General features: G+C 38.1%; 1 protein-coding gene across 2 annotated transcripts in view; it reads right to left on the reverse strand.

The window, feature by feature from the left end:
- Positions 1 to 17,424, reverse strand: part of LOC126754075 (discoidin domain-containing receptor 2) — a 600,425-nt gene that overhangs the window by 326,180 nt on the left and 256,821 nt on the right. For both annotated transcript variants that reach the window (XM_050465959.1, XM_050465958.1), the window contains exons 6-7: positions 12,699 to 12,930; positions 8,815 to 8,962 (exon numbers count right to left, since the gene is read on the reverse strand). In XM_050465959.1, coding sequence (XP_050321916.1) covers positions 8,815 to 8,962; positions 12,699 to 12,930 — 380 coding nt within the window. The remainder of the gene's footprint in view (positions 1 to 8,814; positions 8,963 to 12,698; positions 12,931 to 17,424) is intronic.

Below are 17,424 nucleotides of genomic sequence, written 5' to 3' on the forward strand. Positions count from 1 at the left end.
GTTGCTGGAAGTATTATAGTTTTGTTCACATAACGGTTGTTTGTAAGTCCTAAAACTAAAAGAGTCAGATATAGGGTTATATATACCAAAGTGATCAGGGTGACGAGTAGAGTCGAAATCCGGATGTCTGTCTGTCTGTCCGTCCGTCCGTCTGTCGGTCCGTCCGTGCAAGCTGTAACTTGAGTAAAAACTGAGATATCATGATGAAACTTGGTACACGTATTCCTTGGCTCTATAAGAAGGTTAAGTTCGAAGATGGGCAAAATCGGCCCACTGCCACGCCCACAAAATGGCGGAAACCGAAAACCTATAAAGTGTCATAACTAAGCCATAAATAAAGATATTAAAGTGAAATTTGGCACAAAGAATCGCATTAGGGAGGGGCATATTTGGACGTAATTTTTTGGAAAAGTGGGCGTGGCCCCGCCCCCTACTAAGTTTTTTGTACATATCTCGGAAACTACTATAGCTATGTCAACCAAACTCTACAGAGTCGTTTTTTTCAGGCATTTCCATATACAGTTCAAAAATGGAAGAAATCGGATAATAACCACGCCCACCTCCCATACAAAGGTTATGTTGAAAATAACTAAAAGTGCGTTAATCGACTAACAAAAAACGTCAGAAACACTAAATTTTACGGAAGAAATTGCAGAAGGAAGCTGCACTCAGGCTTTTTTTCAAAAATTGAAAATGGGCGTGGCCTCGCCCACTTATGGACCAAAAACCATATCTCAGGAACTACTATACCGATTTCAATGAAATTCGGTATATAATATGTTCTTAACACCCTGATGACATGTACGAAATATGGGTGAAATCGGTTCACAACCACGCCTTCTTCCAACATAACGCTATTTTGAATTCCATCTGATGCCTTCTCTGTATAATATATGTACATACATACACATACATTAGGAACCAAGGATGATAGCGGAATAAAACTTTACACAAATACGGTATTTGAAAAATATGTAAATGACGTATAATGAAATCTCTATTATCACTTTATCATGCGAGAGTATAAAATGTTGATTGATTGATTGAGTGGATATATACGCGATTTTTAGATCTTCTGCTATCACTCTTATGCCAACAATATGATTTTTGAACAATGTTGCTTTAATTTTTTCGATGTTATCGTCATGGCTGAGCAAAGAGACAACTAAGTAGATGCACGACTTGCATGAGACAAGTTTTCGATGATTTCAAGACTTTCACTGAACTATTTATGCCACTTTAATACTTATATTCGTGATAAAATAGACTCCCCAAAACGCATTTTCAACAGTATCTACGATACCGTAGAGTGATTCCATTGAAAACACAAAACTTCATGTGAACTCGTTGTTAATTTTTTTGTGGTAAAAACCGTCAGAGCAATTTTTCGGATATTGAACTACATACTATAGTTGTGCACTACATACGGTGATATGTGGAGTTCAAAACGCACCAAAACGTAGGAAGGGTTGTGCCAATCTAGAAAAAATGTTTTTATTATTGACTCATCTTACGCGCGCAATGGGCCAGTCTGGGTCAAATTTGGTCAGAAGGTAAATACTAGCTGTGTTCGTTACGCCAAGCGTTGGAGAGTAGTAAATCAATCAATCCATACCAGTTTTCCTCCATACTTGCATTGCAATCCTGCGCTACGATGTCATTTGATATAATATGGTGAGCAATTCCCGTCCTGCTTTATGGTGCAGAGGCTTGGACGATGACATCAACTGATGAGTTTTCGAGAAAAGTTCTGCGAAAGATTTATGGTCCTTTGCACGATACGGCGAGTATCGCATTCGATGGAACGATGAGCTGTACGAGATATATGACGACATTGACATAGTTCAGCGAATTAAAAGACAGCGGCTACGCTGGCTAGGTCATGTTGTCCGGATGGATGAAAACACTCCAGCTCTGAAAGTATTCGACGCCGTACCCGCCGGGGGAAGCAGAGGAAGACCTCCACTCCGTTGGAAGGACCAAGTGGAGAAGGACCTGGCTTCGCTTGGAATATCCAATTGGCGCCACGCAGCGAAAAGAAGAAACGACTGGCGCGCTGTTATTAACTTGGCTATAATCGCGTAAGCGGTGTCTACGCCAATTAAGAAGAAGATGACTGTCAGTGACATCTGTACCAAATGTTACATCAAAATTATCATTAGTGTCCAGTACACGCTTGTCTTTCTGAAGTACATAAAGTGCATTCGGCGACTTTTACGATGAGTGAAATTACTCAAGAAAAAAGTTTCAGTAAATTTTGTGTGCGGAATCAAATTTCTGATGCCGAAACGTTCAGAATGTTGGAAAAGGCTTCCCGGATAATTATCTGTTGCGAGCAAGTGTTTTTGATTTGTGCAAATACTACAAAGAGGGACGACGAACCATGCCAGAATGGCCATCAACATTATCTGATGATCAACACGTCAATGAAATAAAGCTATTGGTGCTGGAGAATCGACGATTAACAGCCAGAGATCTTATTAGCATCGTTAGAATGTCGAGAGGATCAGCGAAAACCATTTTGAAAGATCATTGGACTTAATAAAAGGGAAAGTACAATTGGTTCTAAAATAACAAATTTTTTTCTAAAAAAAACAGCGTCGCGTTTAAGTTTGGGAAACTATGCTTTCCGACAACCAGAATGTCATAAAATATATTATTACTGACGTCGAGTCTTGGATCTATGCTTACGACCAGGAAACAGATGACCAATCGGTCGATTAGTCGAAAAAACCACATCAAAGCAAGTCAAAAGTTAAGAGTATGTTGACAGTTTTTTCGGTTATCGAAGTGTGATGCACTCCGATTTCTTTTCGATCGGCCAAACTGTCAACAAGGATTACTATTTGAGTATTAGGGGTCGTTTGCGGGAAGTTATTCGTAAAAAGAGGCCGGAATTATGATCCGACAACTCTTAGTTTTTGCACCTCGTTAAGGTAAGGTGATTTTTTCAGCAAATTTTCAACCAATATTGTGCCACAACCACCGTTTTCGCTTGATTTATCTCTGTGTGAGTTCTGGCTACTCAGCAAACTCAAGCGACCGCACCACGTACATTGTCTTTAAACCTGAATCACCATTGAAGGCTATTCCGGAAATTTACAACTCTTTCGAGGATTGGAAAAAACTTTGGCAAAAGTGGCCAAGGGAGACGACATAGATTTTGAAGAATTAATTAAGAATTTTAAAATTATATGAAAAGAACCTTAATAGTGTTTGTTCATAATACAATATGTAGTATGTGTAATAGAGTTGTGGTACTCTTGTTGAATATTTGTCTCATTTTTTAGAGTCATTTGTCTTATGGCTTGGTCTAAAATATAAATAGCGGAACTAAAGATAGAGGTTGTACCACTTTAATACCGCTTATATCCGCATACTCTTCTGCATCAAATGAACTCGACAGTTTTGTTATCGCTTTCACATGTAAAATGGAGTATGCGAAGATAGCGAGCAGAGAAATCGCCAATCTAAAACCACTGCTATTTACTACTCTACACTACTAATCTTATTTTATAATTAGCTTTAGAAATAATAAGCTTCTTAAACTGACATTATTTCTATTTTACTTTTCTTACTTTCTATGAAAGTAGTCTCCAAAGAGCGCTCCCTTGCAGCAGTGCTGTCTGTATATTCTGAACAGCTTTTCTTTTAAACACAACTCACAGATAAAAATTCGACTCACAAATGCATAAACATACCGACATAAGCAAACAAACTGCGGGAATCGCACACTTAGGACGCTAATCAATAATTCATTTATTCAAAAGTCAAATGTGTGACAGCGTAAGCGATTCAGTGCCAAGCGAGTGGCACTCTTCATTGCTCCCCAGTCACCATTTGCCATTTGCATCAAATATGTATTGACAGCAAAATGTTGCATTTGCATGCGATTGCTTTGACAAGGTTGAAAGCAAAATATAGTTTTGTTTTTGATGTTGTTTTTGGTTTCCATGCTGCAGAAGTGTTGTTTCAAGCACCGATTGATTTACAGTTGCAAAATTCATGTGTCAAAATGGATAACAAACTACCTGCATGTTTGAGTGCATGTGAGAGTAAACGGTTGCATGTGTTGCAAGTAGAAGATATTTCATTTCGAATGCGCAAAACGACAAGTTGATGTGTTTTTATGGAAATCGTGCGATAGCACAACTGAACACACATATTAAGGTTATTTACTTATATTTGTCAGCTTTAGAGATTTGAATAGTTAATTTGTTGGAAGTAGTATGTGGATAGAGGATGCAGCCTTATGTAGGAGTTCACGCAAGTGAGTAAAGTTTTGTTATTGCCATTCACTTGGGAAAAACGATTATCTTACATATGGCTCAAGCAGCTGACGACTTCCGGTCTTAGACCAAGTATCCTCTGGATAGCACAAAAACCTCCGTTTGAAGACGAGCTAAAGCGACCCAGGGTTGCGCCCTATACTATACACAAGTACCGGTTGATGCTATACAAGAAGCTGTTGATGCATTCGGAACGCATGTTTTGGAGAAACCTCACTCAGAGTGGCAAAAGTGCTTCGACAGTTGGTTGAAACGCTTGCAAACGTGTATGCATCTTGATGGAGAATATTTTGAAAAACAATAAAAACGATTTTCGATTATTAAAATTAGTTTTTGTTCTCTGATCCCAAAATATATAATGCAATTTTGAGGTATTGCTCATTTTCAGAGCTCTGTGTGTAGTTTCTGTGTTTCTGTAAGCGGCTGGGATGACGAATATCTGACGGTAACTCCCTCCTTATCATTCTTTAAAGTATAAAGCGTGTCAAAACAGAATTCGTACAAAAATACCTGAATCATTGGCAAAACTGACGTAAAGTAGACGTCGCAAAAGTGATGCGTGTTAATGTGGTTGAGAACCGTGCAGGAGTTTATGAATGCGACGTCAAAATTGTCCAACAAACTAGCAGGTGATACTCCAAAAATGAGCTAAAATCACACTACCACGTTATCGGTGTCTAACCTAAGCATCTTACTTCAATATTTTGTCTCGATTTAACGCTATTTCTGTTTTATCACGGACTATCGATATGGAGGAAAAACTTCTCCAGCCTGCTGAAAGGTAGGGAAAGTATAACATCTGGAGATGGCGAATCCGATTTCACTATCGATGACGATGGAATAAATGTTTCATTGCCCGACTATGATGAGGTTTGAATATCAATTACATGCCTGACGAACAACAAAGCGGCAGACGTCGATGGATTACCGCCCGAGGTTTTACGGCGACGAAGAACTGACAAGGTGCATGCATCGGTTTCTTTCCAAAATATGGTCGAACGAACGCATACCCGACGAATGGGACCTTTGTCTGCTCTGCCTAATCTACAAAAAGGAGACCGCGCATTCTGTGACCCTAAGCCTTCTTAATAACACACATATGGTCTTATCGAGCGTAGTATGTGAAAGACTGAAGCTCACCGTCAAGAAATTGATTGGACCATATCAGTGTGTCTTTAGACCTGGAAAATCTACAATCGACAAAATTTTCAGCATGCACCAAATCTTGAAAAAGATCCATTAAAAGAGGAACAACACACACCACATTTTCGTCGATTTTAAAGATATTTTTGACAGTCCAACAAGGAGTTGCATTGTTGCAGCCATGTCTGAGTTTGATATCCCCGCAAAGCTGACACGGCTGTGTAAGCTGACGTTGAGCAACACCAAGAACTCCATCACTATCGGGAGCCGTTGGATACCAAGCGAGGTTTCAGCCAAGTAGACTCCTATTGTGTGACTTTTTCAACCAAACGCTGCAGAAAATAATACGATCTGCTGAGGAAGTACAATATTTTATAAGATTATACATCTGTTGGCGTACGCCGATGATATGGTTGTCATTAGTCTCAACAACCGTGACGTTTGTTCTGCTTTCTCCGGACTAGATAAAGACGCGAAGGGTATGGGTCTGGTTGTGAACGCGGACAAGACGAAATGCCTCTTGTCATTAAACAAACAGTCATCGCATTCGCGACTTGACTTGCAAGTCACTGTTGACAGTCATAAATTTGAAGTCGCAGATAATTTCGTCTAACTTGGAACCAGTATCAACACAAACAACAATGTCGGTTTCGAAATCCAACGCAGAATTACTCATGCCATTGCCAATAGGTGCTACTTTGAACTAAGTAGGCAATTAAAAAGGAAACTCCTCTCCCTCATCATTCCCGTTTTGCCATACAGTGGGGAGGCATGGATAATGACATCTTCTGATGAGTCAGCCTTCGGAGTATGTATCGGGTGATTTTTTTGAGGTTAGGATTTCAGACATGGGATTTCAGACATGGTGTCAAAGAGAAAGATGCTCAGTATGCTTTGACATTTCATCATGAATAGACTTACTAACGAGCAACGATTGCAAATCATTGAATTTTATTACCAAAATCAGTGTTCGGTTCGAAATGTGTTNCGCGCTTTACGTCCGATTNATGGTCTACATAATCGACCAAGTGAGCAAACAATTAATGCAATTGTGACCAAGTTTCGCACTCAGTTTACTTTATTGGACATTAAACCAACCACACGAATGCGTACAGTGCGTACAGAAGAGAATATTGCGTCTGTTTCTGAGAGTGTGGCTGAAGACCGTGAAATGTCGATTCGTCGGTTGCAAGTTTGTGTTGTTGACCACATGGAAGATCTTTAAAACCGTATAAAGACAGCTCGTGCAAAACTGAAGCCGAACGATCTGCCACAACGTCGAATTTTCAGTGAATGGGCCCTAGAAAAGTTGGCAGAAAATCCGCTTTTTCGACAAATTTTGTTCAGCGATGAGGCTCATTTCTGGTTGAATGGCTACGTAAATAAGCAAAATTGCCGCATTTGGGGTGAAGAGCAACCAGAAGCCGTTCAAGAACTGCGCATGCATCCCGAAAAATGCACTGTTTGGTGTGATTTGTACGCTGGTGGAATCATTGGACCGTATTTTTTCAAAGATGCTGTTGGACGCAACGTTACGGTGAATGGCGATAGCTATCGTTCGATGCTAACAAACTTTTTGTACAAAAAATGGAAGAACTTTTTGCCAAAAGATGAACGCACAACAAGTCGATCAGCCATTTTTGAGAAAACTTCGGAGAACAATTCATCTCAAGAAATGGACCCGTAAGTTGGCCACCAAGATCATGCGATTTCACCCGATATATAGTCCTCTGCGCACTGGCAACGGCGCGTACCATAGTCGATGGAACGGTGAGCTGTACGAAATATTGAAGGTTTTCGAGATAGTATCCGCCAGTGGAACAGTTTCAAAACTTGTATTGGTATCAAACTCTTGACTAGCGAAGTTTGGATTGCTGTCTTTAATTAAAGAATGGTGAAAAAGAAAAAAACACTTTCTTACACAATTCACAGGCGAATTTCTTATACTCTCGAAGTTTAACCAACTTCAGACCGTTCGCGCAGCTGTCGCATTTTAATCAGATGTTTTTAAATTTGCTGAATGACAGTCCGGAGTATTGTTCACAAGTGTACAAAAGCGTTTTGCCAAAAGTGAACGCAAAAAAAGTGATCAGCGATGGAATTCAAACGTAATAGTGTGATTGCTTTATATTTAGCTGAAAAATCACAGCCAGCAATTGTTCGTGAGCTCAAACACCTTAATTTGAAAATATCCGACCGATGCATCAGACGCAAATTGAAAAATGAGTTTAAGGTCAAGCCTTACAAGTTCCAAAAGACCCATGATCTCACACCGAAGCAGTAACAAGTAAGACTTGAGAGAGCGAAGCAGTTGCTTCGCTTGGCCGAAAGCGGTCAAATTCCGAACATTGTGTTTTCTGACGAAAAAATTTTTCCAATTTCGTAAACTCTAAAAACGATAGGGTTTACTTGACCGACCGTTCATACGAGAATCTAAGTCTTCGGTTGGCCACCAGGAGGTTGGCCACCGCAGTCACCGCAGATGGGCGCTCTCCAATTGTTTTCATCGAGCCTGGCGTCAAAGTAAATGCGACATATTATCGGAAAAGTATTCTGGAGACTGCTTTGAAGTCGTGGGCAAACAAACATTTCAGTCACAAACCATGGACGTTTCAACAAGACTCAACACCGTCTCACAAAGCGCGACTGAACCAAGAATGGCTGAAAAACAACGTTCCGAACTTCATTACGACCACACAATGGCTCTCGAATTCACCAGATGCGAATCCAATGGATTATTCTCTCTAGGCCATTTTGGAGAGCAAGGTCCGAAGTAAAAAATATACCAGTCTCGAGATGCTGAAGAAAGCCATTGTCCATGAGTTTGCCAAAATACCGGCAAGTCACATACGGGCAGCTTGCGATTCGTTTTTTGACCGTCTCAAGGCCATAGTTAAGCCCAAATAGGTCATATCGAGCAAAAGTGAACTGGTCCTGAATTTATGATTATTTTCACACATTTTGTACTTTAAAATAAATAAAAATAATTTTCCAAACCTAATTTATGTTTTTTTTTAATTGGTTACACTTCGAGTGCCGGACGCTGATGATGCTATGTTGATACAAAAAGACGTTTTATCTTTATTTTGATGCGCCATTTTCGATTGCAACTTTATGCTATAGTAGTTTGGACTGAATAATTTGTTTGGAAATTGTATCTCTGAATTGGATAGTAATCTATTTAAAATTTCCCGAAAGTATGAGCAGCTTAATAGGGAGCAAAGCACAGGTACCAAATTTCGATCGGTATCTTGAAAACTGAAGGTCCAGTTCACTTATATATGAACATACATACGGACTTGGCTAAACCTAATAAACATTGATTAGTGCTTATATACATGTTATTCGATGGATTCGAAAAAAATGTCATAATTTTACTCACCTTCCCATAGACAACCGACCACTTCAGCGCGCAAGCAGACAGTACGATCATATTGGCTATATGGATAGATCCGCACCTTCGAGGCGAAAATGATCGGCTGTAAAATGTTTTCCACTTCACTATAAGTATTTATATTGCCTGTTAGTATCTGAAAGAGCAAAAATAAAAATAGAAATTAATTGGTATGGGGCGATACTGGTAGATAATTACAAAGGTTCAATGAAACATACTTGTATATATGTACTTATATAAAAAGCAATTATATTAATAAGTAAATATTTATGCAACAATGTATTTACGAGGACTCAAAGTTTATTTGGACGTTAAAAATACATTCAAAATCTCCGCATTCTTTTTTGTTGCTCTTTTTTGTCACTCTTTTACCTGTCTCTTGCACACCCGGCATACTTCGTACCATAAAATATTGCTAGGTGTAACATTCATAATTTTTGTGCCGCGACACCTACGCAATTTTTGCAACACGCACGCAAAATTTACACAAGCCACAGCCAACAGGCGGCGACCTGCAACAAGGTAAAGAGCGAAATATAATAATCGAAAAATAGTTGTTGCGGGCGGAACGAAATCTCACTAGCGCAAAGCGAAAAATTAAAGAAAGGCGTGCTCTAGGCTAGCAAGCGACGCTTGCACACAGTCCAGACACAAGCTCGCGCCAACAACGAAGATACTTGTAGTTTTGGCATGCGATTGTTATCGCTTTGATTAATGTGTGAATATATGGGCGAGTGAACGGACGTTTGTCGAAGTTTCGAATTTCATGGCCCAAAGCTAAGACAATAATAAGAGGCGTGTAAGGTATAAGGTTAAAGTAAATATACACCTGGCAATATATATTTCAACATTTGTATCGGTAATAATAGGAAAAGATGCAAGCAGTTTGTAAATGTTTTTTTTTTTGTACATAAAATTGTTGGAGGAGGAAAACAATTGTGGGAGACAATGAAATTGCAGACATTAACCAAGTGGCTATTGTATACCTATATGTAGATATATGGTCTAAATATACTCGTAGGTATATGCATTTGTCTGGTAGCTACATATTTATAAATTTGTAATATTTTTAGCTCCTAATTTATCAAAAAGAAAAATGGTATGTTTATGTTTTATTGACTCTGTAATTAACTAGATATGTGTATATATCAAATTTGGTGACCTATATAACGGCACTCATCAATAGAGATAGAGTGAAAGATAGAGAGCGAAGATATATCAAAAATTTCTTGCTATTTTTATTGGTAACTCTCTATTAGTAACGAAATATTGTGCAAAGTTTTGGTGAGAACCGCTATCTATATATGAAAAATTTTTAGAGGGTTTATCTGTCAATGAAAAATCATGACGGTCTTTTTCCCGTTAAAATTAATAATTGAACCTTTGCTGAAAGACGTAACCACGAGGTAAGTTTTGGTGCAATGACTGATCGTCAATATTAGAGTGGCACTTGTACTACTACAAGTATTTACAGTTCTCTGAGAAGCCATAAAATATAACAGAACTGAAATCAGATCTTATGAGTCGATAAAGTGCCTTGAGCCCATCTGCTTAGGTATTTTATTTCTAATCCTAACCAAACGTTTAAGACTTGATCTCGCAAAGGAGGGACACTTAAGTAGGTTGGGATGATTTCACAAGGCAGTCAATGCTTTCTTTGATCTCAGAATAATGATGAGAGCGGTTGGATGCCCAATTTGCCACATCAACTGGTATGCGGAGCTCAGGAAAATTTTCTTAACCATGAGGCTATCTTAAGTTTTTAATCAAGTCGATTATGATTCATAGAAGTGCAAAAAAAACTTCACCTTATAGAGAGGGCTGCTTGTACTGAGTTACCCTTACAATAATCATGCTGATCTCCTTGTGAACTGTCTTTCGGAACAAGCCGAAAGAGAGAGGCTGAAGGGCTTAAAGTTCTTAGCTGAAGCATGGCGCTGCCGGATGAACGTAACTGCGATCCGTACTTAGCATCTTTAATGAATTAAAATGTATAGTTTTTTTGCTTAAGACCGTTATTGCGTTTAATTTTGTTGTTGGTCAATCGTATTTATTATAAAGATATTGATAAAAAGATGTGCAGATATTCAATATGTTAAACCCTTCCTTAAAGCTAAACGTTTCGTACTTTTTGAACATGATGGAAGTGAGTGAGGAGAGTAGATAATTTAGTATTTGAATGTGTCCTATCTTTTTGAATCAAGAGCAACTATAGATCATAAGCTCCATTTTAATCTCCATACGATGGTTTTGAAAGTGAAAGTTGCTCTTAGCTTTGTTTAATTATGGTTTAAATGATTCAGAGATCTGAATGTTACAAAACTATTTTGTTAACTTTGGTTAGACCTACGATGTAGGAATATGGTTCTGTGTTATTGATTTTTGGTTACCAAATTCATGCCGTTGTCACTTTGTGGCTTAGAGCATTTTTAGTTGAATCCTCGGTTAAGTCTTTTTTCATACACATGTCGTTAAGACTTTCTAAATCTGCCTACATTTACTAGTCATAGGGCAATACTTTGTATTATATTTTTAGTAAAGCTCCTAATTGGATCAGATTTCAATAAATTCCGATCCTCTACATCGGAGTGGAGGTCTTCCTCGTCCTCTGCTTCCACCGGCGGGAACTGAGAAGAAAATGTTCAAAGCTGTAATGTTCTCTTCTATCCGGACAACATGACCTAGCCAGCGCACCTGCTGACTCTTAATTCGCGCAAATAATATCTCGTACAGCTCATCGTTCCATCGATTGCGGTAATCGACCTTACTGATGCAGAAAGAGCCATTATTCTTACGTAAAACATTTCTCTCCAACACTCTTAAGACCGACTCATCAGATGATGTCATTTTTCCGGCCTCTGCCTCTGCACTATTTGGCAGGGCGAGGAAAATGAGTGACTTGAAGAATTTGGTCTTTTTTTATCGAGACAGGATTTTACTTGTCAATTGAGTAGGCTGAGTCCGAAGTAGCACCTGTTGGCAAGACTGATTCCGCATTGAATTTCAAGACTGAGATTGTTGTTGATGTTGATACTGGTTTCAAGATAAATGAAATTATCATAACTTCAAAGATATGACTGTCAACAGTGACGTGAGAGCGAAGTCGCGAGTGCGACGACTATATGTTTGATTACAGCAGATACTTCGTCTTGTCCTCGTTCACTAGCAGACCCATTTGCTTCGCTTCCTTACTCATTTGGAGAAAGCAGAACTAACACCACGGCTGTTGAGGCTAATGATATATACCCTATACCGCTATACACCCGTACAGAGGATTGTACCTTCTCCATTTAGCTCTACAGCTCGTATTATTAACCCAGCAATCCCTCGCTTGATATCGAGCGGCTCGGGGAGGTCCTTCACGATTCTGACGGAGCTTTAAGTGTAGATCAACGTCAGCTTACATGGTCGTAGAAGCAATATGGGGTTATCAAGTTCAGATATAGCGGCATAGAGACAGTTCCTTTTAGTGTTGCCGAAGTTGAAGATTCTTCGACGATCTGGTCAAGAGATGAATGGGAATCATACCTAAGGTTTGGAGTATTGAGAAAATAAAAATATTTCGAGGCACGTAATTTGATAGAGAGATGATGTTTTGAACGAATACTAAAGATGCAGGCCATTATTAATGTTTTTGTTCCAAATTTCCTCAATGATGTTAAGGGGTTCGAATGCCAAAACAAAAAACAAAATTGATAGTTAGATATAATTGATAAAAAAATGGCTGAATAATACTTCTTTAGGCCCACAATATTTGCAACCAATTGGTTTAAAAAGACGCCGTCATAAAATTTTTCAAAGTTCTGAAATCTTGTCTGTCTTTTAACAATTTCCAAACTTTCTTTCTAGACATATTCACAATTCTTACTCACCTCTTTGCCTTGTATCGTTTTCCAGCGCAACCACTTCTCAAAACCGGGCCGCCAATACTCGAGCACATACGCTTCGGTATACTCCTGACCTTGCCCTTTGCCGAAGCGACCCTGCGTACGTATCGCCGTAATGACATGTACTTGCAGCAAGTCGATTTGCAGATACTCCTTGAGACCACGCGAAACCATATGCTTAGGGCACCAAGCGCCGCCATTATTATCCACCTTCAGTCTGCAAGCAAAAACAAAAAAAAAAAAAACAGCGTTTAATTTTAAAGCGAAAGTGAGTGAAAGCAAAATGAAACTTTAATATGCATGGCTACAAAAAAGCAGAGAGAAAAAGCGATTTGTACGCATATCCTGCTTATGCATTCGAGTGATTAAAAAGTAGATTTAAAGCATATGCAAGTTTAATTAAAAACACTTTATGCTTCAGCGGAGCCGACGTGGCGCACACCTGCAATTATGTAATTTATGCGCTACTGCAATTAATCTATTTTTTATGCATTCATTATTAAGGTAATTCATTTATAATTGATACCCGACTATAATTACTATTAATTTTAATAATAAAAATAAATATTTTTATTTTGTGGCACTTTTTTCTCGCTTTCTTTTCCAGCCTGCGGATTGAGGTTTGCACAAATAGCTTATCGATTGCCGCTGCTGTAATTAATACTTTCATGCATTCGCTTTTTACCTTTTCGAGTTCAAAAACAGGGTGTATTAAAATGGTGGCATAAAAAATTGTGCGCGAATCCAAACAACTAATTGCAAAAAGCATTTAATTTAAGCGGTCATTAAAGTGCGATTATCGACGTTGATAATTTAGCTTTTGTGGCGCTTGTGCAGCGGCAGGCTGTGCGGCAGCAACAATAATCGCTACCAAATTAACAAAAGCAACAAACGGCTATTTGGCGCGTATTGTGCGTGTTAACGGTAATTACTGGCATTACATACGCATAAATTAAGGAACGTACTTGTTGGTATACATATGTATGTATGTATGTATTGCTTATTGTTTATTTGTGTTGATAAGTAAGCCGCGTTTCGAGAGTTAAAACTATTTTCGTGAAAATTATTTCACATATTCGAAAAATATGGTGGATTTCATGCACAGTAGTTAACTGCATGAAATTATAAATAATTAAAGATTTAAAAAATGAAGATTGTAAGTATTAGTTGAAAAAATAAGACGCAGTGTAACAGACAGAACAAGTATGTAGGTCAGATTGAAGGCGTGGCTCAAGAAAGAATTACATACATTATATCCTTCAAGTAGGAGAACGAAACGATGCGGCGACTAACAGACGGTTTCAAGACAGGAACATACTCTTGTAGAACCTTCAGAGGTGAACTAGTGATTGATATATGACCCTGAGCATACGAAAATTGTGAAGGGAATACTTCTCCCGCCTGATGAATGGCAGTGAAAGCATAACACCAGGAGATGAATTTCAAGACTGAATCGATGAAGATGGAGCAGACTTTCCATTGCCCGACCATACCAGCCTGAAGAAGAACAAAGCAGTGGGAGCCGATAGATGAATATCTCCTTAAAAATTTTTCAAAACTGAAATTATTTCCAAAGTTAGAACGACAAAATTTTAAACACGTTATTATCTTTTTTCGATGCAATTGCCTTAATATCGTAAATTCTAATCAGACAATTTATTTAAAATATGACATGAATATTCTTTAAGTATCTCTATATCATTTGAAACAACAAAAGCAAAAAAAATTTAAATTTGCAACAATTGGTGCCAGGCGCGGATTAAGAACCCTGGAAATAAGCGACGACTGGAATTGTCCTGATGAAGGATAATGCTACTCATATTGGCTAAAACTGGGGGCTTGTTCCTCCCAATCGCACTAAACATATACTAAAATCAGTCCCCCTTCGGTTACTGTTTGTGATTAGACCATGGCCATTTTGCCCAACGTTAACGTAAGTGACCCATTCTACCTCACGAATTATTATCCATTTCAGAATTTTGCAATTTAGCAACGATTCTCAGATGTTAATTCCGTCCATGAAGTTTTCTTTGATTCATCTCGCATATCACCCATTGGCCTTAATTAATTGATTTCAAGTGGATTAGCAAAGAGGAGACAGGATTTAAGGTACCCCAAAGTACTTTTTGCGTAGAAAAATCGATTTAGGGTGCATCTCGAATGCCTATATCAAGATTAGCTATTACTTATCAAGGAGTAAACGCTACAAAATACCTTTTTTGATGCTGTTGTGTTAGCATTATTTTAAAAAATAATATCTACGAGTATATCTGTGCGGCTAAATACATGCTAAAGCAATTAGTGTTCTTGAGGATTGAAGTTCAGAGAGTGCTAAATATTGCGCCTTACATATTGAGAAACGTAATATGATGGTTTTCTACTGCGAATGCATTAGGATATACATAAATCTTTTTGAAAGTCTATAAAAATTGTGTATTCGAGTAAGCATTCTTAATCATATTATCAAGTATAATTAAAGTGTGTAAAACTATTACAGAAACGACTTGTTAAAACATATCACGAGGCTTGCTGTTATTGTGTTATTTGCTCTTACCATTTCGATAGGCATTTTTATGGATTTATGTTGCTAATATGTGTGATACAATGCGAGAACTTGGGCCAATATATCTCACCATATATCGTACTGGCTAATAATAATATAATGTATATACGATATAAAGACATTCGGAAGTTTGAAGATAATTCTGGACAAAATTTTTTAACTTTTCGTAATATCTCTTTGGTAAAAAGTGGGCCACAGGCACTGTACTCCATATATCAGGAGCTTAAAATTAAATCAGCTCAGGAAATTAAGAAACCTTTAGATCACTTTTACATAAGTTTGCTTTAAAAAGTTGCAAGATTTTGCTGTCAAGAAGTGTGGCATATTGTGAAAGTCTATAAATTTCATTGATTTCGTGTTTTAAAAGCTGTATTTTGTTTATAAATTGAAATTCTAATGATTTGTATTGCTTTCAACACGTCAAACAGATCGAAAAAGCATTTCACTGATTACTTGGATATTCAAAAATAGCTCTTCAAAAAGATTTTACAAAATTACAATTATTTTAGATGGCAATACCATTCCAGTTTCGTGGCAACTTGACCTTGACTTTGAGTAGGCGATAACATATTTTTTTTAGACAATATTTTTCGATGCGGTCATTCCTTTGTTTTAGCAAATCGATTTGCGCTAAATATGGCAGAAATATTCTGTAAAGTAAAAACCAACTCTATTTAATTGATCTAAACTATTGCACAATGTTTATAAGAAATTCAAGAATGTAAGAAAATCTTGAAAATATCGACCTTTATTTTTGAGCAGCCGCATTTTATGAAAATATTTTTTTTTTCAGCTTTGCCCGTCATTGTTTTATTTTTCGGATGACCACAGAAGTAGAGTTCGCGAAAACGAACTTTTTTCGCCTTCTATTTTAAGAACACATTTCTTTAAACAATTTTGTATTTATTTTTGTTTGAAATTTTTTTTTGTAATATTGAAATATTAATAAATAAGTGATAACGAAATATAAATTGCCAAAACCGCGCAAAATGCGGAGCTTAACGTAATAACAATTAGTAATGCCATTTAATTTAAGCCGAGCAATACCAAGAAGCAAAAAAGGAGCCCTCGATGATAGAAAAAAGAAAAAATGGGAGGAACTATGCGAGGATGGTAACAAAAACCCTTGGTGATTTGGGAACAAACTAGTAATCACTGCCAAAATGGATCACATCGTAAACCCACTCTTCCCCGCACACGAAAAAAGGCCTATTGATCCAGAACAAACTCAAAGACTATCGCAAATCTTTCAGTTCATCCTGCAAGAGCTACAACTAGCGATTTAAGCTTATGAACAACAGATCCCAGAAAAATCCTGAAAATAATAGCTGCAGAGCGACCGGCAGTATTATTGAATATGTACAACACCTGCCTCGAAGCTGGGATATTCATATTCACTATGTATGCTTGACACTTCGGGAAAGCTTTATGAAAGGCTACTTAAGCCCAGACTTGAAGCGGCTATCAACGAAGCTGGAGGATTCTTCCCTAGACAACACGACATATCAACTCTAGGAGCTATTAAATGCATCATTGAAGGTGTAGAAGCCGCACAGCGTAGATGGCATAAGTACAAAAGCATAATGTTGCTGACGACTTTAGATGCCCGAAACGTTTACAACAGCGCAAGATGGGTGGATATGAACGATGCTCTCGAAAATAAATTTCAAATTTTCCGACTATCTCAGAGCTATGGTGCGGCGCTACCTTAAGGATACATTCAAGGCACAGACTTGTGAAACATGAGCTACGATGGTATACTAAAACTCGAAATGCCAGACGAAGCGTACTTAATTGAGTACGCGGACGACATTGCAGCAGCAATTACAGCACGGGACACATAAGAAGCGCGAAGCAGTTTTAATCAGATCATGATACGACCTCCAGCTCGCTATGGAAAAAAACTGAGCTGTTAATGCTAATAAATAAGAGCATACCCCTCGAAATAAGCGTGCAAATGAGCTGGACCCAAACTAACCATCTGGGTACAAATTCAGCATGCTGTAGGAAAGGCAACGAAAGTCACCTCCAAATGGCCAACATAGGGGGCCCCAGCCAAGGAAAGAGAAAGCTCCTAATGTCGACGACAATCAGCGTCCTATTATACGGAGCTGAGATCTGGGCAAATGATCCTTAGAGGAGGGTTTT

This window comes from Bactrocera neohumeralis, chromosome 3, assembly GCF_024586455.1.
Source record: "Bactrocera neohumeralis isolate Rockhampton chromosome 3, APGP_CSIRO_Bneo_wtdbg2-racon-allhic-juicebox.fasta_v2, whole genome shotgun sequence".
Classification (NCBI taxonomy): domain Eukaryota; kingdom Metazoa; phylum Arthropoda; class Insecta; order Diptera; family Tephritidae; genus Bactrocera; species Bactrocera neohumeralis.